The sequence below is a fragment of the Chiloscyllium plagiosum genome, chromosome 1 (genome assembly GCF_004010195.1).
Source record: "Chiloscyllium plagiosum isolate BGI_BamShark_2017 chromosome 1, ASM401019v2, whole genome shotgun sequence".
Taxonomy (NCBI): domain Eukaryota; kingdom Metazoa; phylum Chordata; class Chondrichthyes; order Orectolobiformes; family Hemiscylliidae; genus Chiloscyllium; species Chiloscyllium plagiosum.
Window position 1 is genome coordinate 134,110,946 of NC_057710.1, and position 26,288 is coordinate 134,137,233.

Consider the following 26,288-nt stretch of genomic DNA (forward strand, 5'->3'; position numbering starts at 1 on the left):
TTCTTTTCCTTTTTAAGTGTAGAATCTTTTGGCTTCATTCTTTCAGTAAAGAACTGGGTTTTTAAAAAAAATTATCTACTTTTGTGTAAAACAATCACTGGTCTCTACCAAGATCAAAATGCTAGAAGCTAAGACAATTTTCCACAGGAGCAGCACAGCTCAGCTTTCTAACCTCATTTGGAATCCACTTACTGCAGTAACTGCAACTACAGATAGTAATCTGTAACTTCTGCTGGTCCATTCATTGAACTCAGCGAACAAAATTAACCAAGGACTATTAGTATGTGAATATCATCAATAAAGCTTTCAAGGGAGCTGCAGTTATTGCAAATGATAAATGAAGAAGTAATTACCGGAGGAAAGGCCCTCACAATGGATTTTTAATTGATACCGCACTGTGACCACCAAAATCCCAGAACATCCTACTTAACAAAATGGTCAGAGTTTTTGCAAATCATGGACTTAGATGAAGACTCACTGCCATCTTCACAAGGACAAGTAGATTGGGGCAGGAATGACAGCCTTTAACACCACCAATAATTTAGGAAGGAATAATAGAAAGAGAAACAGGCAGCTGAAGAAAGCTGTTGACACTTTGATCACGAGACCAATTGGAAATTGAAATACCTGCCCAATATTTCTTCTTGGTGTAAAAAGCGCATCTCCAAAGCAATTCTCTGGGCACCTACTTTATCCACTATTAATGGTTTTCCAATATATACTAGAGTTTCTTGGGCTGTCCAGGTGTTGGTTTTCTTGCTATATTTGAATAGCAGTGCAGCTGAAAACAAAACATTGAAACCTCATTTTTCATTCACACAGAATGGATCACTGAAGAAAATTAATATGGGTTTGAAAGTCAGCAATCCCAGTTTGCCATTGTAACAATGGGGTGGTTGTGCTTTCAAAGCACCCAGGCCTAAAGTACCAAGACTCCTGGTGATTTATTAGATTTCAATTCTTTTATCTCTGCTGATCTTAATTAGTTTCTCACATATTAGCCACTTGGTAACTTTCTATATTTTGAATGTAATTTGTGTTCGCCACTATGAACACAGTAGAGAGAATTGGCATAACTGATACCCGCTGAAATTTTCTGTCATCTGTACAGTGTACGCCCAAATTACATCACGGACTTTGTGAATTTCCATGTGACATGTCAGGTTTGTGTGGCTTTAATTTGGAGCCTGCCCTTCTTTGACCTTTCCTACTGTATCATGAGAAACATTTAGAATGTTTGAATTTTGTTGATAAAATGGCACATGTGGAAATAAGATGGATGAAAATTTAAAATTTGCTCCATGGAGAAGAAGAAAACGCCAAAAGTTATGAAATCAACATTTACAATCTGTTTTAAAAAAATTACATTATGATTCACACATGTATTGGGACATAATTTTACACCACACAATCAAAGCTTTGCTCAACAATCAAAGAACGTAAACTGCAGCATAGCACATTGAATTATGATGCTCTAGTCTTAAGGGTAAGGGTATGGAATACTTTGCCTGCAACGGTAGTAGATTCGCCAAGTTTAAGCGCATTTAAGTTGTCATTGGACAGGCATATGGACGTACGTGGAATAGTGTAGGTGGGATGGGCTTCAGATTAGTATGACAGGGCGGCGCAACATCAAGGGCCGAAGGGCCTGCACTGCGCTGTAATGTTCTATGTTGTTTCTCAAAATAACTTCAAATGTTCTTGCTTCATAGTCAGAAATCATACAATTTTAAACATCACTTTACAAAAGTGATCATTGCTGATGATTTGTTGTCCTTGTTTAATTGCCCTTGGCTACTGGTTGTGAACCACATTTTGAATCACTGCAACTCATCTGATTTAAGTACACCCACACTACTGTATGGAAGGGAGCTTCAGGTGACAATGAAGGGACTGTGACATGGTTCCAATTGGCTAATACTGTTCTTTGCTGAAACAGAGCTTTACTGGTTTAAAACATACTCGAAAAACTTAAGTAAACCAGTCTGTCACTCAATGTCATACTGAAGAAGCGCAGCACTATTTGAGGTGGTGCTCTTTAGCATGGGATGTTCAGCCAATAACGCATGCGCGATCTCAGGCAAAAGCAAAATAGTGCCACCATTTCTACATGAATTGCTCATTCAGAGAGCCTGTGCAGGCACAATGGGCTGAATAGCCTCCTTCTGTGCTGTAACAATTCTGTGAGTCTGTCAGGACAGTAAAAAATGAATTGGCTGAATAACGAGAAACAGAAAGTAATGGTTCTTGGAACTTTTTGGAGCTGGATGAAAGCGAGTATTGAGGTTCCATAGTGTTGGAATTCTCCTACTTTCTTCATAAATCCCTGCAAATGATTCCTTTTGTGATTACAGTCTCATTCCATTTTCATGTTTTTCATAATAAATCAACGGTTTAGATGTACTGGGCATAATTTCAAGAAACTTGGAATCAATGTGAACTATGAAGGAAGATGGTGTTGAACTTCAAAACGACCCAAAAGAAGTTGGCAGAATGGATGGAAAGATGACTGCTGGAGCGATTCATTTTGGTAGGGAAAACACAATGTGACATAATAAAACAAAGACAATAACTCTAAAGGTAGGAGCAGAGGGACTTGGGTGTATTTGTATATAAATCATTGAAGGTGCAAGGAAGGAAGGTGAATAGTTAATAAAACATATAGTCTCCCATTGGGTGGCACGGTGGCACAGTGGTTAGCACTGCTGTCTCACAGCGCCAAAGACCCGGGTGTCTGTGTGGAGTTTGCACATTCTCCCAGTGTCTGCGTGGGTTTCCTCCCAAAGTCCAAAAATGTGCAGGTCAGGTGAATTGGCCATGCTAAATTGCTCGTAGTGTTAGGTGAAGGGGTAAATGTAGGGGAATGGGTCTGGGTGGGTTGCTCTTCGGAGGGTCGGTGTGGGCCGAAGGGCCTGTTTCCACACTGTAAGTAATCTAATCCTAGGCTTTAGTGATACAGACATACAACACAGAAGCAAGGAAGTTATATTGAACTTGCATATAATACTGGTTCAGCCTTAGCTGGATTATTGTGTCCAGTTCTGGAACTGCACTTTTAGAAAGACGTGAAGGCACTAGAAGCAGTGCAGGAAAGATTCACGGGGATGGTTTCAGGAAATTTAGGAATTGGAGAATTTAGGAGAAGAGAAAGCTGAATGGGCAGAGTAGATAGAGAAAAAATGCTCCCACTGTTGAAGGCTGGAGAATGAGAGGGCACAAATTTAAAGTAAAAGTAGTAAAAATGACACAAGATTTTGTTTTAAACACAGAGTAAGAGGTTAAGAGCTAGAATGAACTAGCTTAAATTGAAGCATTGAAAATGGAATGAGACTAATCACAAAAGGAAATGTTTGCAGGGATTTGTGAAGAAAGTAGGAGAATGGCACCAAATAAAAAATAAATGGGAGACTTTGAGGGTTTCTCACTTTCACATGCCTGTTGTCCTTCAAGGTGGTCGAGGCTGTGTATTTGAAAAGTGCTGTTGAAGCAGACTCGGCAAGTTGCTGCAGCATATTTTGTACATACAATCAGACAATTGTTAGAACACAGAAGGCCATTTGACCCATTGTGTCCATGCTGTCCTCCCTAAGGAGCAAATCAAACATTGCCAATTCTGCCAGCTTCTCTCCACATCCCTATAGTTTCCCCCACTTCAGATATTTCGGATTTTTTGAAAATATGGAGAAATTTATAGCACCAGAGGAGTCCATACAGCTCTTCGTATCAGCTCCTAAAACCAAACAATATGGGCTGACCAGCCTAATTCTATTTTCCAGCATCGCTGGAGATTATCCATATCCACGGAGGTTATCAGACCCTTGTAGACTACCTGCATCCATGGAGGTTATCCGTGTCCCTGGAAGTTATCAGATCCCTGAAGATTATGGGACATCAGGTGCATTTCTGGGCACCTTTTAAATGAGTTAAGAGTTTCTGCTTCCGCTCCTCTTTCTGTTAGTCAGTTCTAGACAGTTACCATCCTCTTAGTGAAAAAGGATTTTGTCGATTCCCATCTCATCCTTCAACAAAGCACAGAATTGTTGGTTCTTTGTCACTGATCCTTCATCTAAAGAAAATAGGTCTTGTCCATCCACTTTATCCAGGCCCCTCAGAACTTCATCAAATCCCTTCTCAGTCTCCTATGTTCCAATGAGAACAACGTTACCATATCCAGTCATTCTTCAGAGCTGCATTTCTCCTGTCTTGACAACATTCACAGAAATCTCTAGTGCAATTCATGTTTTCTATAATGAGGTAACAGAACTCCATGGTGTACTCAGGCTATGGCTTAAATAGTGTTTTAATGCTAGGGAAGCCAGCATTATCTCCCTACTGTTATATTCTATGTCTTGGCTATTAAAGGAAAGGATTTCTACATTTTTTAACCACTTTATCAACTTATCCTGTTAACTTCAGTGAATCGGGTCCTGTTAACTTCAGGGAATCTGAGAACATGCACTCCATAGTCCCTCACTTGATTTGATTTGATTTGATTTATTATTGCCACATGAAATGAGATAAAGTGAAAGTATGGTTTTGCGTGCAAGCCAGATAAATCATAACTTTTCTAAGTACATCAGGGTAATAGGACAGAATGAGAATATAGTGTTACAGCTACAAAGAAGATGCAGAGAAAGATCAATCTAGTACATGAATGGTCCATTCATAAGTCTGCTAACAGCAGAGAAGCACCTAGTATGTGTTTTCAAACTTTTGTATCTTCTGTCTGATGGAAGAGGGTGGAAGAAAGTATAACTGAGGTGGGAGTGGTCTTTGACTATGTTGACTGCTTTCCTGAGGCAGCGGGAAGTGTCGATGGAGTCAATGGAAGGAATTGTTTTTGCAATGGACTGGGATGTGTTCACAACTCTAATTTGTTGCATTCTTGGGCAGACCAGTTGCCATATCAAATTGTGATGCATCTGAATTGGATGCTTTCTATGGTGCATCTATAAAAATTGATAAAAGTCATTGTGGACATGCTGAATTTCCTTAGCCTTCTGAGGAAGTAGAGGTTTTTGGTGTGCTTTCTTGTCTGCAGCATCAATGTGGATAGACCAGAATAGATTGTTGGTGAGGTTTATTCCTAGGAACTTGAGGCTCTTGACCATCTCCACCTCAGCACCATTGACAGAGACAGGGGTGTGTCCTCCACTCTGCTTTCTGAAGTTGATGCCCAGCTCCTTTATTTTGTTGACCGTGAGAGAGAGAGATTGTTGTCTTTACACCATGGCTGTCTCTTTCCTATACTGTGTTTGAAATCTGACCCTCTACAGTGGTGTCATCAACAAATTTGTAAATGGAGTTACAGCAGAATTTGGCCACACAGTTGTGAGTGTATAAGGAGTATAGTATAGGCTGAGTTTGCAGCCTTGCAGGGCACTAGTATTGAGGATTAATGTGGGGGAAGTGTTACCCTCACTGATCGCAGTCTGTGGGTCAGTAAGTCAAGGATCCGGTTGCAGAAGGGGTCAGCAGTTTGTCTTGGAGTTTAGAGATGACTTTTATTGGAATTATGGTGTTGAAGGGGGAAGCTGATATCAATAAATAGGAACTGAAAGAACTGCGGATGCTGGAAATCAGAAATCAAAACAGAAATTGCTGGTAAAGCTCAGCAGGTCTGGCAGCATCTGTAGAAGAACAGAGGAAGGGTCACCGGACAAGAAATGTTAACTCTGATTTCTCCCCACAGATGCTGTCACACCTATTGAGCTTTTCCAGCCATTTCTGTTTCTGTGTCAACAAGTAGGAGTCTGACATGGGTGTCCTTGTTATCCAGATGCTTTAGGGATGAGTGTAGGGCCAGGGAGATGGCATCTGCTGTGGACATATTGTGATGGTAACACAAACTACATGCCTCATTGTCCTCCAGTTACTGAGTATTTAATTGCTTTATTTGATTTGCCCAAATGAACCACCTCATACTTAGTTGGATTGAATTCCATTTGTCCATTTTCTGCCCACTGATATCTTCCTTCAGTCTACAGATATCCTCCTCAGTATCAACCATGCGGCCAATTATTGTGTTGTCTACAAATCTTTTGATCATGCCCCTTACATATATAAAATCAAAGATTTGAATACAAATGGAACAGGAAAAACTCATTCTGAGCCTTGTGAAACACTACTGGAAACCCCTTGTCACAAAAACACCCAACAACCAATACCCCTTTGCTTCCTACCACAGGGGCAATTGTGTTTCATGGACTGTCCTCTTTTCATAGTTATTGTCTTCCTCTTAATAGAATGATAAAATATGCTTGGCTGCTCCTTGACTTTGCGAGACAATATTCTTTCATGTCATTTCTTTACGTTACTAATTTCCTTTTTGACTTCACGCCTGCACTTTGTGCTCCTCTTGAATTCCTGCACTGTTGAATTCTCAGTATCTAACATAAGGCTTCCTTTACTATCCTTTAGGACCATAATACATAGGAGAGAAGTTAGGTCATTCAGCCCATCAAATCTGCTCCACCATGCAATCATGGCTGATACTTTCCTCGTCCTCATTCTCCCGCCTTCTCCCCGTAACTCTTGGTCCGTCCGTCTGTCCATCTGAGTCTGAAATACACTCAGTGACCTGGCCTCCACAGTCTTCTGTGGTAATGAATTCCACAGATTTATCACTCTCTGGCTGAAGACGCTTCTCCTTACATCGTTCTGAAAGGTCTTCCCTTTAGTCTAAGGCTGTGCCCTTCTGTCCTAGTCTCTCCTACCAATGGAAACATCTTCCCTACATTCACTCTGTCCAAGCCATTCAGTATTCAGCATGGTGGGCAGCATGGTGGCACAGTGGTTAGCACTACTGCCCCACAGTGCCAGAGACCCGGTTTCAATTCCCGCCTCAGGCGACTCACTGTGTGGAGTTTGCACATTCTCCCCGTGTCTGCGTGGGTTTCCTCCCACAGACCAAAAATGTGCAGGTTAGGTGAATTGGCTATGCTAAATTGCCCATAGTGTTAGGTGCAGGGGTAAATGTAGGGGAATGGGTCTGGGTGGGTTGTGCTTCGGCGGGTCGGTGTGGACTTGTTGGGCCGAAGGGCCTGTTTCCACACTGTAAGTAATCTAATCTATTCTATTTGTTTCAATTAGTTCCATCGAGTTTCTTGCTCTGTATGCTCCTTAACAGTTAAGGAGCTCTAACTTTGGCTATCCCATTATTTTTATTTGTGGGAACATGCTGCTGCCACTGTTAACAGTTGTGGAGGGAATGAATATTGAAGGTGATGGATGGGTTGCCAGTCAAGTGGGCTGCTTTGTTCTGGATGGCACTGAACGCCTTGAATGTTGCTGCAGCATCCTGGCAGGTGGAGAGTTTTCCATCACACCTGACTTGCGTCTAGCAGATAGTTTACAGGCTTTGGGAGAGTTCCATCCTCTGGCCTGCTCTTGCAGACAGTGTGTATATTCCAGGTCCAGTTAAGTTTCTAGAAGATTGTAACCTCCAGATTACTGGCACTTGAGGATTCAATAATTATCCTGCCACTTAACGTCAAAGAGAGATGCTTAGATTCACTCTTGTTGAATAAGGTCACTGCCTGACCAATCCTGAATTTTGCCCACAACTTGCTACAAATAAACACATTTCTACAAAGGAGTTGTGAATAGTACAATCATTCAGGGAACCCCTCCGCTTCTGACATTATGTCATGGCAAGGTCATTGATGAAGAATTTGAAGGTGGCATTGCCAAAGACAATGCCCTAAGAAAATCCTGCACTCATATCCTGGAGCTAAGATTATTGGATTCCAACAGTGACAACCATCTTCCTTTATGTTTGATACAAATTCAGTGAAGAATTTTCCCCAATTCTCATTAACCAATTTGGCTAGGCCACTTGGTGCCATATTCAATCATTGTAGCTTTATCAAGGTTTGTGAGAAGATTTGTAGCTCGGGTGCTCGCTGTTGTGGTTGTGTTCGCCGAGCTGGGAATTTGTGCTGCAGACGTTTTGTCCCCTGTCTAGGTGACATCCTCAGTGCTTGGGAAACAACACAGAAGCGCTTCACAGGAGGATTCCAAGCACTGAGGATGCCACCTAGACATCCGTCTGCAACACAAATTCGCAGCTCGGCGAAGAAGAAGAACGACGACGACAACAACAACACTTTATGTTTGGACCAGGTATGAGCGATGTTTTAATGCTAGTGTTGCATTTGTAATACAACAGTTTAACACAGGATCACAATTACTTCTGGAACACAAGTCTTCTGTACTACTATTGAAATGTTTTTTTTTCACCCCATGTTGTATGTGTGCAGGTGTGAGGGACAGTGAGAGACACAAGGTGCATGAATCTTTATTCAATTTCCACCACCAGGAAGATAGGAAAACACCCGAGTGGCCAGTGACAAGCAGTGCCCTTCACATCAAAGGGCAATGCTGTGTGATCAAACAATGAAGGGGAGGGCAGGGATTAAATCAAAATAGAGTTGGAGGGGGAAATAATGCATTCCATTCCCCACGGCGCCCACCTCTCCCTGAACAACTCCAGGGTGTTGGTGGACACCGCGTGCTCCTTCTCCAAAGACACCCGGGCTCTAACGTAACCACGGAAGAGGGGCAGGCAGTCGACCCTAACGACCCCAACGACCCCCTCCATGGCCCGCTGCCTGGACCTGTTTATGGCCAGTTTGGCCAGGCCCAGGAGCAGAGCCATGAGGAGGTCTTCAGACCTCTCCTCCCTCCTCCGTACCGGGTACTGAAATGTTTTTAATACCCATAGGATATGTAGAATTAATTATGTGAAAAACTACTCTAAATTTGTCTAATAATGCTATTAAAATATATCTAGAATGAATAAAATAAAACTTACTGCAAGTGTCTTTTAGTTTCTGAGGATAAAATACTCCAGTGCCCGCAATTCTCTCTGTAAGCCACTCATGGGTAACACCAGCAAACAGCATTTTATAATCCTCATCAGTTATAACACGCTTCTCAAAGACTTGTTTCTTTCTTGAAAGAAACACAAAGGAATTGCTGCTTGAACTCACTGATGGACTCAGATAGCCAAAGTCTGAGCAATTGCTTGAAAAGAAAGGTGATTTGTACCATGATTTAAAAGAGGTGCTGGAGTTGAGGCTGCTTTTTAGAAACTGGTTACTCAGTCTGTCATCTTCACTTTCACCTTCTTTGAGTGATACTTTCTCAGACCCTTTGTCACGTTCCTTCTTGGGTAGTGAACATTGAGTAGAACCATTCTTCACTTGCTTTGCATCATGAATACATGCTTCTTGTTTCTTGCTTTCATCCAGATGTGTGGGTTCAACCTCAGAGACTCCTCCAGTACTTGGAGGACTATCGTTGTCTTCTGAACCATCAACAGTTTCTGCGGTTGGGTCAATTTCCACCATTACGAAGGACCCACTTTCCTGTGAAGAAGACAGGCTTTTCTTTGTAAAGTTGCTCAAATTATTACTGCCAACTGAGGCAGGGTTAATTGTATTTGAAGCTGGCTGAAGACAAGAGGATTTTGCATTGTCATATTTGTTTGGGATTGGAAGCACTTTGTCATTGTCCAGGTCATCTACAGTTTCTGCATCAGAGTCAACAATCTCAAATGAGCCACTCTTTTCTAAAATTGAGGAGGTAATTTTTCCATTGCCTTTTGAATCTGCATCATCAGGTCTAGAAGTCTGATATATGGTCCTATAATTTGGATGAGAGAGAGAGGAGGGGCGTTGATCAGATCTTGTGGTCTTACTGCAACTACCTATCTTGTTATCTTCTTGAATGTCATCAGCAGTCTCTTCATCTGGATTAACATCGCATGACTTATGGTCTCCTAAGGATGAAGATGAAGGATTTTTCTGCCTCCCATTGCTTGGAGTATCATTAATGTTTGAAGTGATTGAAGGATTGTTGTCTGGTGCAAATTGTAGAGACAGCTGTTGCACTGGTGGAATGATGGACTGCAAAGCACTATTATTCAATTTACTGTCTTTGCTATCAATTTCATCAGTTAATATTGTTGAGCACTCTGTGTCCACACTGAACAGAAATGGTTTCCTTCCAACCTGAGGTAGCCCACAGTCTTTGCTGCTGGTCACTTCCTTCCAACTATTAGAAGATCCTGATTCAGAAGCTTTGAAGCAAGAGTTCAAGGAAGGGCTGGAACCATGGCTGTCATTCAAACATTCTGTGCACCCTTTGTTTGTGTTACCCTTTCCCTCTGATGTTATATCATCCAATTCTGTCTCAGCATCTATCAAAACATATGATGCCTCACCAATAAAACAATTATTAGGAGTGCCAATGTTTTTCAGACAATCAACATGTTCCTTCTCAGTTCTCTGGCTTTGTACTGTTGTGTTGTCTTTCCTTGTTATTACCTGTTTCCGTAGAGGGTTCTGAAGAAGATCATGGTTAACAGAGTGAAGTGTGCTTATTTTGGCATCAGCTGTATCAAATTCTTTTGTTTCTGTCTTGAAAGCAGTTATACAACTATGTGCTGATGACTCTTTGGTATTTTGTTGTCGTCTGCAAGTTCTTTCAAATACTTTGCATATAGTTGCGTGATACTGTGTATGTTTTTGAAGGACTTTCTCAAAGGTCATCTTTCCCTTCACTATAGGCTTATCCCAATAATGCTTGTAGTGGTTAGGGACATAAGACTTAACATCCGAATTGCAGAGATCCTTTATTTGCAGATGAACTTTGACTTGGCCTATCAGTTCCATGATTTCCTGTGCCAAAGCTTCCTGGGTTTGAGTGCAGTACAGGTATAATTTTTTCATCGCTTCTTTACATAATTGCCTTGCCTCTGTAAGATTTTCACTCTGATCTGTGAGCCACCTGCATACTGTTGTAAGAGAGAAAGCTGCTTTAACAAACCCATGCAGTTCCTGCTTACTTGTTATCACTTCACCACCTCTACTCGTGAGGAGACCAATTTCAAAAGCCTCCTTTGCTTGAGAAAGGTAGAACTGTCTTTCATCCTCTGACAATTCCTTTTTAAAACTATAGGAGAGGAGACAGGTTCCATAAATATTCTGGGAAAGAGAAAATAAAGAGTGACAGTTAAAACTATTTCTATTTCAAATTGCTTTGGCAATAATTGAGGCACTTGTTCCACATTATTCCAATATCACTGGCTTATGTATGGTGGGATCTGATCATCTGACCGTGATCTGACCCTATCAGAAGTGGTGCAGGTGTCTGTGGGCAGAATGGTGAAAGTAGTGTTATAAACCTGTTTTCCACCTGCAGAAATATTTATTCAAAGCTTTCCAAATGCTTTTGAGTCAGGAACCCTTCATTTCTGCTCCAATTAGCTCATTCTGGCTGTTATTGCACACAAAGAAAAACTCAGTCTTACTCAGACAAGTACAGCATTGCCTGAGCCAACAATGTGGCTAAAGTTAGAAATAGATCAGTTCCACGATTTCCTTTGCCAAAGCTTCTGGATTTGAGACTGACCAGGTGCTTTTTTTTCCTCATATTATTTGTAATTTGTTATCAAAAATGTCACTAAAAAACAGAAAACTAAACGAGTGACACCAACACACACGTTTTAAGACCCTGAATGTCATTGATATCTAACATCACATTTAGACACAGGCTGTTAGCACTCAATCAAAAACCTTCCAAGCCAAGTAAAGTGAACTTCAACAAATTTTATCCCTGGTTTACAAAAACATCATTAAAAAACAGATTAGCTGTACAGAAACTACAGACTAGCAGAAGAAACAGGACATAAAAAGGTTCTGATTAATGAGAGCTTTTCTAGTTTGCATTACTGAAATAATTCAGCAACAGTTTTCAAGCACTAAATCACATTGAATGTTGTAGTAACTCTTCATCTCTAGCCTGATCTGTATTTGCTTTTTAAGAGTCCATTTCTGGTTGAGGTTTATCATGTGGAAGTAATTTCAGTTGACTTAAAACTAAATGCATTGTCCACCTGCTAGAGGTCCCATACTCACCAAATTTGTCAGCACAAAGAGTGGGCTATACTGACTGAGCACTGCAGCCAGTTTCCCTGCTTCAGCAGCTGACAACAGTCGGTCAGTGTACTCTTCAAGCAGAACCTGAGAACCAAAAAGAAAGTTGTGGTATTAGTTTAATTGTTAAATATATTGGAAAATTTTGCACATTTTGTATTATTGAAGAAATGTAAAAAGACTTGTTTAATTATCAGTAAGGCTAGTGACTGAAACACTGACACGCCATGCATAATTTTGTGCCCTTCATGAACGAAAAGGTATTTCAATCTCAGTCTTCATATGGTACGTGACAAAACATAAAACCCATGCAGAGCAATTCCCATTTTCCCCAAAATGCCAAATATCTTTACATTTGAGATGTATTTGATATAGAAGGAAAGCCGAGTGAACAGGTAACTTCCAGGGGACTAGAATACAGCCAATGGATCTTGTAGGCCGTGTGTCAGTGATAGTCAGAAGCAGAGCACTGATACAAGAAGATCGTATATCAGTTAGAATGGTTAACAAAGCTTTTACTGCCAATTTGAACCTGCTGATTCAGACGTCCTGATGATTGAGAGAACAGGATCAGGGTTTCATAAATAATTTGTGAACATGCTTCAACTCAGCATTCACGTTAATTTTTATAATTATTTATTATTCCTTCTTGGTATACAGTATTTCTAACGAGGAATGTATTGACCTTCTTGCATTACTCTTGGGAAAGTGATGACGAGCTGCCTACTTCAATTGCTGCAGTCAGTGTGATAAAGGTGCTTCCCTGCCCTGTTGGTGAGGACAGTTCCTTTTGACTCAGAGACAAAGGACAAAGAAGGTCAAACAAAGTCCCGATAATGACACATTAGAAGAGTAATAGTGAAAGGGAGGAATTAATAGCAGTGAGAATGAGAGGCAAACCTGGCCCAAATTTAAGATGCTTTCCAACAAGTGCATCTGCAAAAGTAAATCTGCCCAACTGTTTTCTATAATATATCTGATGCAGTTTGTGACCATCTTCTGCTGGGTCCCTGAATTAATGATGAACAACGGAACAGCATAGAATGATTGCAATGCAGCTAATATGAACACAAAGGACAGTGCAGTCAATCAGCCATAATTGGTACTTGAGACTTAGTGCTAATTACCTGTCTGATATTTGCTGATGGGTCAGTTTGGGGCCAGCCTGAGGGACAGATCTGTGGTTATGCTAGATGCATTCATGCTGTCCTGCATTCCTTCACAACGCCCTCTCATGTTTGGACAGTTCTGAAGTCTGTAAATACTGCCTAATGGTTGCCTTTATCTGATATACCAGCACATTGAAACCTGCTGTGACAGCATCCCTGAAATTTGAATCAGTAAGTTTGACTGTAAGTGTACATAAGCCATCAAGAACTCCAATGCTAATGTCACAGAAGTTGCTGTGCATACTATTCCAGACCAGAGTTCAATATCTGTTCATCTATGGATGCACTGATACAAAAGTAAAGTCTTTCCGTAAATCTTGCAGTGTATTTTCATGGATACAATTGATTAAGGTATACAGTTCTTATAAAGATAGCATGTTTAATTTGCTCATGTAATGTGGGCAGTGCTGGCTAAGCCAGCAGTTATTGCCATCTCTAATTGCTCAAAAAGCAGTTAAGAGTCAACTCCTTTATGGGTCTGGAGTCACATGTGGGCCAGGCCAGGACACTAATGAACCAGAGGAGTTTTTCCTGACACTTTATAATGGTCATCATTAGACTCTAAATGGAATTCCAAATTCCACCATCTGCCTTGGCGGGATTCGATCCCAGATCCCCAAATCATGACTAGGGTCTCTGGATTAATAGTCTAGTGATAATGTCACTTGGCCATTGCCTCTCCTCCTGATCATGGCATGGGGCTGCTCTAATTTCAGTACTAAACTATCATGGGCACAAAATACTTCTTGAGTGGGGCCCTGATTGATAAACTGGCTGACTACTTCGACATGCAGCAGCCAAATGGGTTCCCATTCTTCTCCAGAGTGCTTTGAAGTCAGAAAGGCAGTCCTATACCGATGTGTCTCCTCCCCTGTTTTCATCGATCTGCTTTTCCTGGTGGGGCTGTTAACCTGCCATTATTGCATGCCCTCTGGATGGACCTGTGACATTGGAAACTGTCTCACTCCCTTTAATAGGCTGACCAATTATAAGGTCACCTCCCTGACAGAAGAGAATTCTGATAAAAGGGACATGTTGTAGACCCTCGTATCCATCAATGCCAGAGTCCAGTGTTTTTCTCAGTTTAACACACAAATCCTGAACCATGTCATTTTGATTTTTAAATGTGCGATAGGGTTAGGGTTAGGCCATTGATTTCTCTTCTTACTGCATGAACACTTGCTGTTAGAAACAGAAACAGTCAAAGATATTTTACCAGGTCCACCTGTGGGTTGTCCTTAAATCGACTGTAATCATCATCACTCATTGAAATGAGCAGGTCCGCTAGAATGCCCAGTGAAGTGGAAATTCCCTAGAATCACAAATGGTTTAACATAAATTGTTTTAAATTCCAATAGTACAAATTACTGTTCATTTACTACTTGTATGCCCATCCATATCCTTTATCATTTTGAGCTCACATCAATATCTATATCTCTGCACAACTTAAATTTACATGGGGTAGTGGTAACATACTGACTGCCTTAAATTAATTAAGGATGGAGGAGAGATCTTATGCACCAAACAGCGGAGGGAGAACCTGTGAGGCGTAAAGTGCACTCACCCACAAGTTGAGGCATGTATCTTATTAAATAGTTCTATTGAGGCCATTCAGTCCATCATATCTATGCAGAACAACAAAGGTCTGACTACATTCATCCCATTTTTCAGCTCTTGGCCCATAGCCCTGGAGGCTATGACAATGCAAATAAATATCTAACTACTGCTGGTTCTGACTCAACCGATTCTCCTCAACCTCCTTCTTAGCCTTCTATCTCTTACCTAAATGTCCTTTGGTTATTGACTCCATGAGTAATGGAAAAAGTACATATCCACTATCGAGGCCTTTCATAATGTTAAATCAGGCCTCTCTCAACCTTCATGAACCAGAATGCACACAAAACGCTTAAAAGTTTACATATAATTTACAAAAACTAGTTTGTGTTGCTCCCCGGAATCAAACCCTGGCCTATCCAATCATTCCTCATAGCTCAAACCTTCCAGCCCAGGCGTCACCCTGGTAAACATTCACTTTATCCTCTATTGCAATTGCATTCTTCCTATGATGTAGTGATCAGAACTTCACACATAACTCCATTTGTGGCCTAACCAGAGTTTATACAGTTCCAACATAACCTCCTTGCCCTTGTGTTCTATGCCTCAAATAATAAAGGGCAAGTATTCCATATAACTTTGACTATTTTATTTACCTGCCTTTCCTGCTTCAGGGATTTGTGGATACACACACCTAAGTGCCTATGATCTTCAGTACATTTAAATGGTAGGACCATGGAAATGTAAGCCTTGTTAGCTCTCTCCAAGTACATTACTCCACACTTTCCCAGGTTGAATTTCATCTACCACCTCTCTGACCAGTCCACTGATTTCCTCCTCACTACTTACCAACCTACCAATTTTCATGTCATCTCTGAGCTTTTTGAAAATCCCCTGCTGCACATTTATGTCCAAATCATTAATTTCCATCACAAACAGCATGGGCCCCAGCAATAAGCCCTTGCAGAATTCCATTGGAAACAGACTTCCAGTCACAGAAATATCCCTCTACCATCATTGGCTGCTTCCTACCCCTCTGTCAATATTGGTCCAACGTGCCACTTTGCTTTGCATCCTATGGACTCTTATTTTCTTGACCAGATTGCCATGAGAGACCTCAAAAGCATTTGTTAAAGTTATGTAGATAACGTTCACATGTGTGACCCTCGTCAGCACTCCTGGTTACCTCAAAAGGTTCAATCAAATTTGTCACATATGACTTTCTCTCAACAAATCCAGGTTGATTGTCATTAATCCATGTCCCTGCAAGTGCAGATATACTCTGTCTATCAGAATTCTTTCTGATAACCTCCCCACCACAGATTGGGTTGATAGGCCTATAATTTCCTGGCCTATCCCTTCCTCCTTTTTAATATTGCAACAGTACTAGTATTCATCCAGTTCTTTGGCACCTCACATGTTGCTGATATACCCATGTTGTCCTTTTCCTGTGCCAATATCTTTTGAGTTCACACACTGATGACAAAATGGATAACTTCATATTTCCCACATTATTTTCCATCTGTTAAGTTTTTTACCCCCTCTCTTAACCTGTCTATATCCCTTAGCAGACTCTGTCTTCTACACCATTTGCCTTACCATCTATATTTGTGTCATTTGCAACTTTGGCACTTTAACTTTCTTTGTACAGGTCATGAATTTATTTTTTATAAAGTAATTGTGGCCCAACATCAATCCCCATGGCACTCCACTAGCTACAATTTGCCATCCTGAAAATGCCCACTTTGTCTTCTGTGAGTTCACCGATCCTCTATTCATGTTTATATATCATCTCCAACACCATGGGGCTCTTACCCTATGAAATGGCCTTAGATGTGTTATCTTTTCAAATACCTTCTGAAAACTTAAATATGTCTTATTTAATGCTACCCTTTTATCATGTCTGTTCTAGTGAATGCTTTAGGAATGATATCCCCTTCATGAAGCCATGCTGATTCTACTCCTTCCCCTGTTTCATTTGCTAAAGGGCTAATGTAACTTTGGCTCCTCTCTCTCCATACATCTTGTTGCCTGTTTTGATATTACTTACAAGTTTAGCCTGAAAATTTATCTTCTCCCTCTTTTCATCAAATTCTTTTTTTTAAAAACATACCCAATCCTCTGGCCCACCATTAATCATTTCCACATTGTATATTTTTTCTCTCAGTTTGATACTATCCTTCACTTCTTTGGTTTATCATCCCTATAATCCTTCTTTCTCACTGAAATATATCCTTGCTGTGAGCTATGAACTATTGTCTTGAATGTCTACAACTGTTTCTGAGTTGTCTGCTGCTAAACTTCTTTATAAGTCCTCTTTAACTAACTCTGCCCTCATTCCTTTGTCATTACGCTTAGGTTTAGCACAATTGTTTATTCTACTAAATTATGATCACTGTTTCCTTGGGCATCTTTTATCCAGCATTGTTTAATAAATCTGCCTCATTACATGTCACCAGATCTAAAAATAGCCTGATCCCTAGTTGGATCGACAACATAATGTATTCAGGATAATTTCCTAGACTATGAATTCCTCCTTGTGACCCTGTCTGCCAATCTGATTATCCAAATCTATGTTAAGATTACCGTCATTAATGTACTTCCTCTTACCTTCCCTATTAACCCCTGATTTATTCTTTACCCTACCATTTAGCTCCTGCTAGGGGACCTATAGATTACTCCCACCAGTGTTTACTTAACATTTTTATTTTTACCTCCACTGATAAGGGTGCTACATTTGTCTGTTCCAAGATCACTGCTATTGTACTTATGCCAAACCATACTAATAATACCACCATTCCTTCCTGCCTGTCCTTTCAAGCTGTCACATATCGCTAAATATTTAGTTCCCAGCTTTGATCTCCTTGCTGCCATGTCTCATATCATATCTGCATTTGTGCTGTTAATCTACATATTTTATTTTGAATACTATGTGCATTAAAGCAAAGTCTCACAAGTTCAGTCCCCTTCAACCCTTTTTACTGATACTTTTCTAAGTTTGTGCACTTTGACCCTACCTGTTCTGTTCAAACCCTTTAATTAGTTAAAAGCTCCCTTTCCAGCACCAGTGTTTTGGATTGCTATGTTGCTGGTCCCAGCATGGTTCAAGTGAAGCCCATTCCGCCAAAGCAATTTCGTTCCACCCCAGTACTGGCACCTGTGCCCAAAGAATTGTATGCCATTCCGCCCACACCACTCTTTCAGCAACATATTTAACACATTTTATTGATCCTATACCAGTTTGCCTTTAGCTCAGGTGATAATCCAGACATTATTACTTTGGAGAGTATGCTTTTTAATTTCGCCACTAACTGTTCAAATCCTTTCAGCAAATATCCTTTCTAGAAACTCCTTTTAACCAATGTGCTATTATTTCCATGACCACATAGCTCTTATGTCACATTAGTGTCAAATAATGAAACACCCCACCCACTCTACCCTTGTCCCCATGGCCCCTTAAAGATCCTAACCAGCCAATTTATGCCAACCCATAGCCCCACACCCATCGCTTTGTCTTTACATCCTACATGTCAACTAGTACCCATCAATTACCCACTAATACCCACTTTGGACTGACCTCAGAAACCATATTGAGATGAAATACAACTTTAAGTATCTATTTACAAATTTGATTATATTAAAAAATTCCATTCAATGCATTTAAATTACCTCAAGTACTTAACTCCATATAAAAACAACCATTTGTATTCATAAGCAGTGGTTAGCACTGCTGCCTCACAGCGCCTGAGACACGGGTTTAATTCCCACCTCAGGCGACTGACTGTGTGGAGTTTGCACATTCTCCCAGTGTCTGTGTGGGTTTCCTCCGGGTGCTCCAGTTTCCTCCCACAGTCCAAAAATGTGCAGGTTAGGTGAATGGGCCATGCTAAATTGCCCGTAGTGTTAGGTAAGGGGTAAATGTAAGGGTATGGGTGGGTTGCACTTTGGCGGGTCAGTGTGGACTTGTTGGGCCGAAAGGCCTGTTTCCACATTGTAATGTAATCTAATCTAATAATCTAATCAAAGAAGGATAAACCTTCAATAGTCTCCAGAGCTGTCAGACTGAACTTACAGCTCCCTGAACTGTGGAAGTTTGTAGAAGCTATCAAACAGTAACAATACCATAACAATAATACTTAGTGTAAAGTCAACAAACAAAAATTGAAACTGCGAGCACAAGATTTTTTTTTCAACTCATATGGGCAGGGAATTTGAGTAACTTGATAGTTCCATTGAATTTATCTTCCCTTCACACTTACTCTAAAAGTTTTTAACATTCACACTGGGGGACAAGGCTCCACAGTAAATAGCATGTTTGAACTCAGCAATGACCAACTTGGTTTTTGCCCTTGTGATTTGCTTCTTGTCTTCATTCTTCTATTGGAAAATGGAACCAATCAGAACTGTGGGGTGGGAGATGGAATTCTTGGATCTTGGACACACTGCTGGACTTCTAAAACTCCATGAAAACATAGGTCTGGAAGTGAACTCCTTCTGCATTGGTAGGCAGAATATTTGAAAACAAAAGGTTGTATTAACACTCAATGAACATGAATAATGGCTGATGCAGTTGATACCTTTGTTTTATATTTCAAGGGGGCGGCACGGTGGCTCAGTGATTAGCATTGCTGCCTCACAGCGCCAGGGTCACAGGTTCGATTCCAGCCTCAGGAAACTGTCTGTGTGGAGTTTGTACATTCTCCCCATATCTGTGTAGGTTTCCTCCAGGTGCTCTGGTTTCCTCCCACAATCCAAAGATGTGCAGGTTAGGGGAATTGGCTATGATAAATTGCCCATAGTGTTAGGTGCATTAGTCAGGGGTAAATGCAGGGTAAGGGAATGGTTCTGGGTGGGTTACTCTTCAGAGGGTTGGTGTGGACTTGTTGGGCCGAAGGGCTTGTGAAACCAAACTCTAGTTTTCAGAGAAGAGGAGGATTAAGTGGAAAACACACTTCACAGAAAATTATAACATGAATATATAAATCAAACAAGCCTTTTTATCTGGGTGAGGAAGCTCATAAAATCCCACAATGGAAGCCCAAATCAGTTCCGCCGCTTCATACCATAGCCCTAAAAATGAATCAGAAAATAAAGCATCAGATTTCTAGATTCTTTTTCTGAAATAGAATTCTATTTTCAGTTCAGCAGCACCTTGGACGTAGTGTTGGGATCACATGCCTCAAAGTTAGACAACTTGGCCAGAAAGTATACATTCAAATACATTTTCCTTTTCTGGTTATGAAAGTGTTAATAATTCTACTTTTTTGTATTTACGAATACTTTCATGTTTCTATGTGAAATTCCACATGCTTTTTGATGATACCAATTTTTTACTACTTGGCCTTAATATTATTCATTTAGGTTTTAGACTATTATAAAAGATCAACTGAGGATATGCCCTCTTGACTCTATGGTAATGACATTAAAATGGCTTGACTTTTAAAACAGTGCAGATCTTCACACAAGCAGCAAATTAAAGTCATATTTGTTCATAGTCAAGCATGGTAGTGATCTACCAGTTAACAGAGTTGAGGGATGTTCCTTTTTCAGGTAAGATATTGTCAGCAGGAGTGCAAGAGACATGATTGAAGTAACTTCAGCCAAAGGTATAAAATGGATAATCTCTCTCACTGTTCTCCCTGGGCCCCCATCATAAATGACATAGTGAGCCAATTCACCAGTTGTCAGTCATTTAATGGCCACTGTGCTGGAGTTGGGCCCTCTGCACTCTAAAAGGAAAAGGCTGGAAGCTCTCTTTTCCCAGAAGCTCCACTGGGAACAGTGGCCACGTATGGGACTGCAATAGTGCCCAGTGAAGGTATTGAGCAATGGAACCAAGACAATGAGGTGAGTCTGGCTTCACTGAGGCCAGGCTGGCAGTGCTTGGCAATGGGTATTAAGGAAGTAGTGGGGCAGTGGATAACAGTTGAAGTGGGGGGGTGGATATGAGGATAGTTCACACTTTGTGTGAAGCTTTTGAGGTTGTTTGACCAGGAGACTTCCCAATCTCTCTCCAGCCTAACCCTCAAGTCAATAGGTCAACTGGGTTTTGGTCTCCTGCACTATGGGTGCACTCAGTGGTGGCATAAGGAAGCTCTTAAGTGACCATTAGTTGACCATTTAAGTGTCCCAAATGGGAAAGAATGCCAGCCCTACTGTGACAAACTACATTTAGGGTGTGGGTTGTGGCAAAGGATTGTCACAGTGCCACTGGTATGTTGTGCAATTCCATAGTCTTCTGTCTGCTAACTCACCCCCTGTCAAGAGCACCATTCCCACTCCAGCAACTGAGTGCACTGGGGACTGACAATCAATTGAAGGCGATGGAATTGACAATAGCCCAGCCATCATATTGAAAATGTATGCATTAGGACCAGCCAATTGTTGAGTCACAATGTTCCCATGTACCTACAACATTGTTATTGACTGATGATGTGGCGGATTGCCAGGCAGGGCTTATTTAGAAAGATTAATTTATTCCAGTCAGTTATCTCCCTTGAAGCCTCTTTTCAACCATTAGCAAAATAATGGGAAGGGTTTTCAACAATGCTAGCAGACCACCTATTCACCAATATTCGCCTGTACTGATACTCAATTCAGTTCCACTAACAGTGTTGGTATCATCACAGCCTTGATTCAGACATTGAGAATAGACCCAAATGCCAGACAAGCGGTGAGAATAGCTGCCCTCAACATCAGGGCAGCTCTTGACTGATAATGGACTTGAGATGCCCTGGCAAGGCTGCTGTCAATAAGGGTCAGAGTATAAACACTCTCCAGCGGGTGAAGTTATAACGCATACAAAACAGAGGGATGTATTTGGTATTCAGACAATAATAACAACTAGGAGAAAAAGTGAGGACTGCAGATGCTGGAGATCAGAGCTGAAAATGTGTTGCTGGAAAAGCGCAGCAGGTCAGGCAGCATCCAAAGAGCAGGCGAATCAACGTTTTGGGCATGAGCCCTTCTTCAGGGAGCCCTCCTGAAGAAGGGCTCATGCTCGAAACGTCGATTCTCCTGCTCCTTGGATGCTGCCTGACCTGCTGCGCTTTTCCAGCAGCACATTTTCAGCAATAACAACAACTAGGTTTGTTACAAGGAAATAAGCAGCTAGGTTTGTTATAAGGAAATAAGTGAGTGGTGTTGGAGGGAGCTCTTGTGGTGGAGTGGCATGTCCCTACTTCTAGACTAGAAGACCTGGATTCAAGTTCCAGAGATGCTTATGTAATAATATCTCTGGACGTTTTGATTAGAAATATCTACAACAGGTTAAGGAAGGAGGGATGCAAGGATCACATGACACTGTAGTAGTGGTAGAAGACCTAGGATTCAAGTTCTACCTGCTCCAGAGTTGTCATTACATCCTTGAATCAGGCCGATTATAAATCTCTATAATATGTAAGACCCTTGCCAACTGGAAATGAAGAGCTCCAAAATACACCAGCTGAACACATCACAATATTACCAAAGTAAATAGTATGTTACCAAAGGAGTTAAATCTGTCTTTGATCTTACCGAGTTTTTGTAGGATCTGTCCCCTTATCTGAATACTGACAGCCTGCACCAATGTTCGGTCACTTGTCTTCTCATAGACCCAAGTACCTGCAGATCACAAGTAGTAATGCAAGAGGCCGTACAAAAATGAAATAAAATTACATAAAACAGTCCTGTCATGGAGCTGCATTATTCTGCACTGGAGGCTCCATGCTTTCAAAACCAATTATATCAGATTTAAGAATGACATTAGATATAAGATTTTTTTTTCCTAGACAGATGCTGTCAAATGAGTGCAACAAATCCCAGGAAGCTCTGGAGCAGATGGTGTTATGTAGCAGGTACAATTTAGACTGCTCAAGTCTCCAACCAGTTAACTTTTACTCAGGAGGGCTGCTAGGATTTGTAACTGTCCACCCAGATCATCAAAGCAAAAGTGACCAGGAGTGAAGTTTATTACGATAATGAATGAAAGTCAATGTGAAAGTATTTTGATTGGGAGGTTAATTGGATTAGTGATCCATTTTGGACTACTGCTGAAGTTGAATTTCACACCATTGAAGCCAGTGCTGTTCTATTTATGCTATTTTACTGTCAATGAAAATCGTAAACAGTTTTGTGTATACATGATGGATGTTTGGAAATAGGGATAGACATCAGTTATACCTGTGGGATTTTTTTTGTTTTATCTGTTTTATGAGAAGACGGAAGAAGTATTCTGGCCATTTAATAGTTTGTGGTCTGGACAGGATTAGACAAAAGTTTTAGAAACTGTTAAGGCAGCTTGTAGTTGATATTCCTATTCTGTCCCTTTAAATATGATGTTTTGTTAAAGATGTGGTGACACTGTACCAATATGGTGTCAATTCAGCAGAAAAAAAAATGAGAAAATTCCATAGCAATTTTCATTCAAGATTCCAAAAACAAACACCTATCTGATAAGACCCACCTGTCTCTTTAAGGCAGGTTAGCTAGCAACAAGAGTTCTACAAGCTAAGCTCCCAGGTACATTTGTGCTTAATGTTAGTATAAGCACACAGAGCTCTGACACTTGTGTATAACTACTTTGCTTTCGGACACTTATGCCAATTGTAATATAGATTACCAAATGTTGAGAAGTAGGTAGAGGAGCAAAACAAATATGGGAGAATAAAGTAAGCCAAGGATATTGTGTTTTAAGGTACGTTTATTAATTTATGCATTTGGCAGGAAATCTCTGGGAAGTGTTTTTTTCAAATAAAATTTACATTAACAGTCAGATTCTGATTTAGAATGCCGAAACTGCAATCTTGTTAAAAAGTCTTGTCTGACAGAAACTGCCTGGTGGTGACAATTATCTGTCAATTACATTGAAGTGTTTGACTGAATAGGTATGAATTACTGTGGCTTCTATGTCTTTAATCATTTGATTTAACCTCTATATCTTTAGTCATCCACATCCTTCCTTTAGCCCTCAGAGGAAAAAGTCTATTTTGTACTCTAGCCACTGGTTTTTGAGGATTTCCCTTATTTTTATTAAGAAAGGATTTTGAAATTTTTACAAAAATATAAAATTATGACAAAATAATAGAACAATCTTGCAATATAACAACAAGATCTGTAAACAAACTACTCTATACCACAAACAATCTAGGAGAAAAACAACTGTCCACAAACTACAGTTCAATAAACAACTAAATCAAAACAAAGAAACTAAATTAAACTGAGTTGAACCTAGGCAAATTAAATTAAATTACTTTAAGTTACTACACTCAGCGCAATCCTACCATAGCTCCCCATCACCGAGAGCATCAGTTAGCATACCCGTATTTGTTCAGAGTTCTTCCTCCTAGGGACCTCTGGGCCATCAGACACAGCCCTCATGGCTACACAAATGCCCTATCCAATGTAGCTGATAAGTCCACATCTATATGGTTCAAAAAGGGCCACTACATCCAATAAAAAATTTCCATTTTCTAGTGCACCATACTTGTAAGGATGTCCAGGGGGATCTACTCCATAACTAACCTAAGCCACCCTGAGTGTCCTGGGGGATTATCTGATACCCAGCTCATCAGAATGTTCTTCCTCGTACAAAATGAAAGAATACTAAACAATTTCTTCCCATGCGCATCCAAGGAGGGGAGATTCGGCAAACCCAAGAGGAGGGATACCGGATCTACCTTGACCTCGGTTCCCAAGATCCCTTCCAAAATACTTGCTGTACCACCCCAATACTTGTGAAGCTTATGGCATGACCACAAGCAATGAGTAAGAATACCAACATCTATTTTACATTTGGGGCATACTGGGGACGTTCCTGTCTTAAATTTTGCAAGCCACACCGGTGCCAAATAAATCCTGTGGAGTACCTTCAGTTGCATAGCCTGCATCCTATTGCAAATTGAAATCTTCCTTACATTCTCCCAAATATCCTCCTACTCCTCTGGTGAGATCTCCACCCCCAATTCCTGAGCCCAGATTCCACACAACCGCTCGATGTTCTTCAAGACACTACCTCCTAATAAATGTTAGAGGGTGCTGGCCAAGAGAGTGCCCGTGGACTGTCTTCTCCATATCCAACTTCTAGGAACTAACCATTAAATGTAGTCTTTTTCTGTATAAAGTTCCTAATCTGAAAGTAACAAAAAAAAAGAGGTCCGTCCTAGATAGCTCATATTTAGATCAGCTGCTTGAAAGACATCATGACCTCCCTATCAAATAAATCTCCCAAACAGGAAACTCCTCTGGATTCGCAGAGCCTAAAGCCAGAATCCATTGATTCTGGCTGGAATCCTACCAATCCTACCACGGGGAAGTGTTTTGTAAATTGCCCTCACTTTGTTGCATCATTCTCCATGTTTTACCAGTGTTAAGGACAATTGGATTTCTGCAATGGTCCATAACAGTCCTCATCTTGTCCATGAGCAACATATTAATGAGGGGACATTTTACCTGAGAGGCCTCAATGTCCAGCCAAATTGACTGTGGGTCCTGGCAAGCCCAATCAGCCACATAGGATAGCAGGGAACATAGTTGGTATTGCTTAAAGTCTGGAAAGTCCACACCCCTCCATCCCCTGTGGAAGCTGCAATTTGGCAAACTTCACAAGAAGCCACCCGTGACGCCAGGTAAAAGAGCCAAGCCAACTGTTAAGCCTCCATAGTGCCTGCCTGGGTAACAAAGGGAGCATTTGCATGGGATATAATAAACAAGGAAGAATATTCATTTTAACCAGAGCTATTCTACCCAACCAGGATATCGGAAGATCTTTCCAACGCTGCAAGTCCTGTCATATCTTCTCTAGCAACTGCACAAAGTTAGCTTTGTATAATTGATCGAAGGCTGGGATGATAAAGTTAATTATATACCCCGAGAAAGAGCCAAATAAATTAATCACCTGTATTAAACAGGGCACAGATATAGTTGGTTGGCTAGAAAGAGAAGAACGTCATCAGCATAAAGGGTGATCTTATGCCTTCCTGATCCTATCTCTGGGGCATTTATATTGGGGTCCCTCTGGATGGCCTCTGCCAATGGCTCATCACCAATGTAAATAGCAACGGTGAGCGGGGGCGCCCTTGTCAGCTGCTTCTGTCAATGCTCAAGATGTCACACCTTAGAACATTAGTGAGAACCGCTGCTTTAGGGTCACTATATAACACTGCCACCCACCTGGCAAAGACTCTTCCAAGGCCAAACCATTGCAGGACAGGCCCACCGACACTCTCATTCGTTTGGCCAAACTGGTCCTCACCCTTAATCTCTCCTTTGAATCCTCCCACTTCCTCCAGACCAAAGGGGTAGCCATGGGCACACGTATGGGCCCCAGCTATGCCTGTCTCTTTGTTGGCTACGTAGAGCAGTTGATCTTCCGTAATTACACTGGAACCACTCCCCACCTCTTCCTCCGCTACATTGGTGACTGCATTGGCGCCACCTCGTGCTTCCGCGAAGAGGTTGAGCAATTCATCAACTTCACCAACACATTTCACCCTGACCTTAAATTTACCTGGACCATCTCTGACACCTCCCTCCCCTTCCTGGACCTCTCCATCTCCATTAATGACGACCGACTTGACACTGACATTTTTTACAAACGCACCGACTCCCACAGCTACCTGGATTACACCTCGTCCCACCCTACCTC

General features: G+C 41.1%; 1 protein-coding gene across 5 annotated transcripts in view; it reads right to left on the minus strand.

Moving 5' to 3' along the window:
- alpk1 (alpha-kinase 1) overlaps positions 1-26,288 on the minus strand; it is a 148,489-nt gene that overhangs the window by 8,009 nt on the left and 114,192 nt on the right. For 4 of the 5 annotated variants that reach the window (XM_043697589.1, XM_043697569.1, XM_043697579.1 and 1 more), the window contains exons 6-11: positions 22,181-22,267; positions 19,659-19,735; positions 14,328-14,423; positions 11,925-12,029; positions 8,816-10,991; positions 628-781 (exon numbers count right to left, since the gene is read on the minus strand). In XM_043697589.1, the coding sequence (XP_043553524.1) occupies positions 628-781; positions 8,816-10,991; positions 11,925-12,029; positions 14,328-14,423; positions 19,659-19,735; positions 22,181-22,267 (2,695 nt within the window). The remainder of the gene's footprint in view (positions 1-627; positions 782-8,815; positions 10,992-11,924; positions 12,030-14,327; positions 14,424-19,658; positions 19,736-22,180; positions 22,268-26,288) is intronic. The other variant, XR_006312768.1, reaches the window with a different exon arrangement.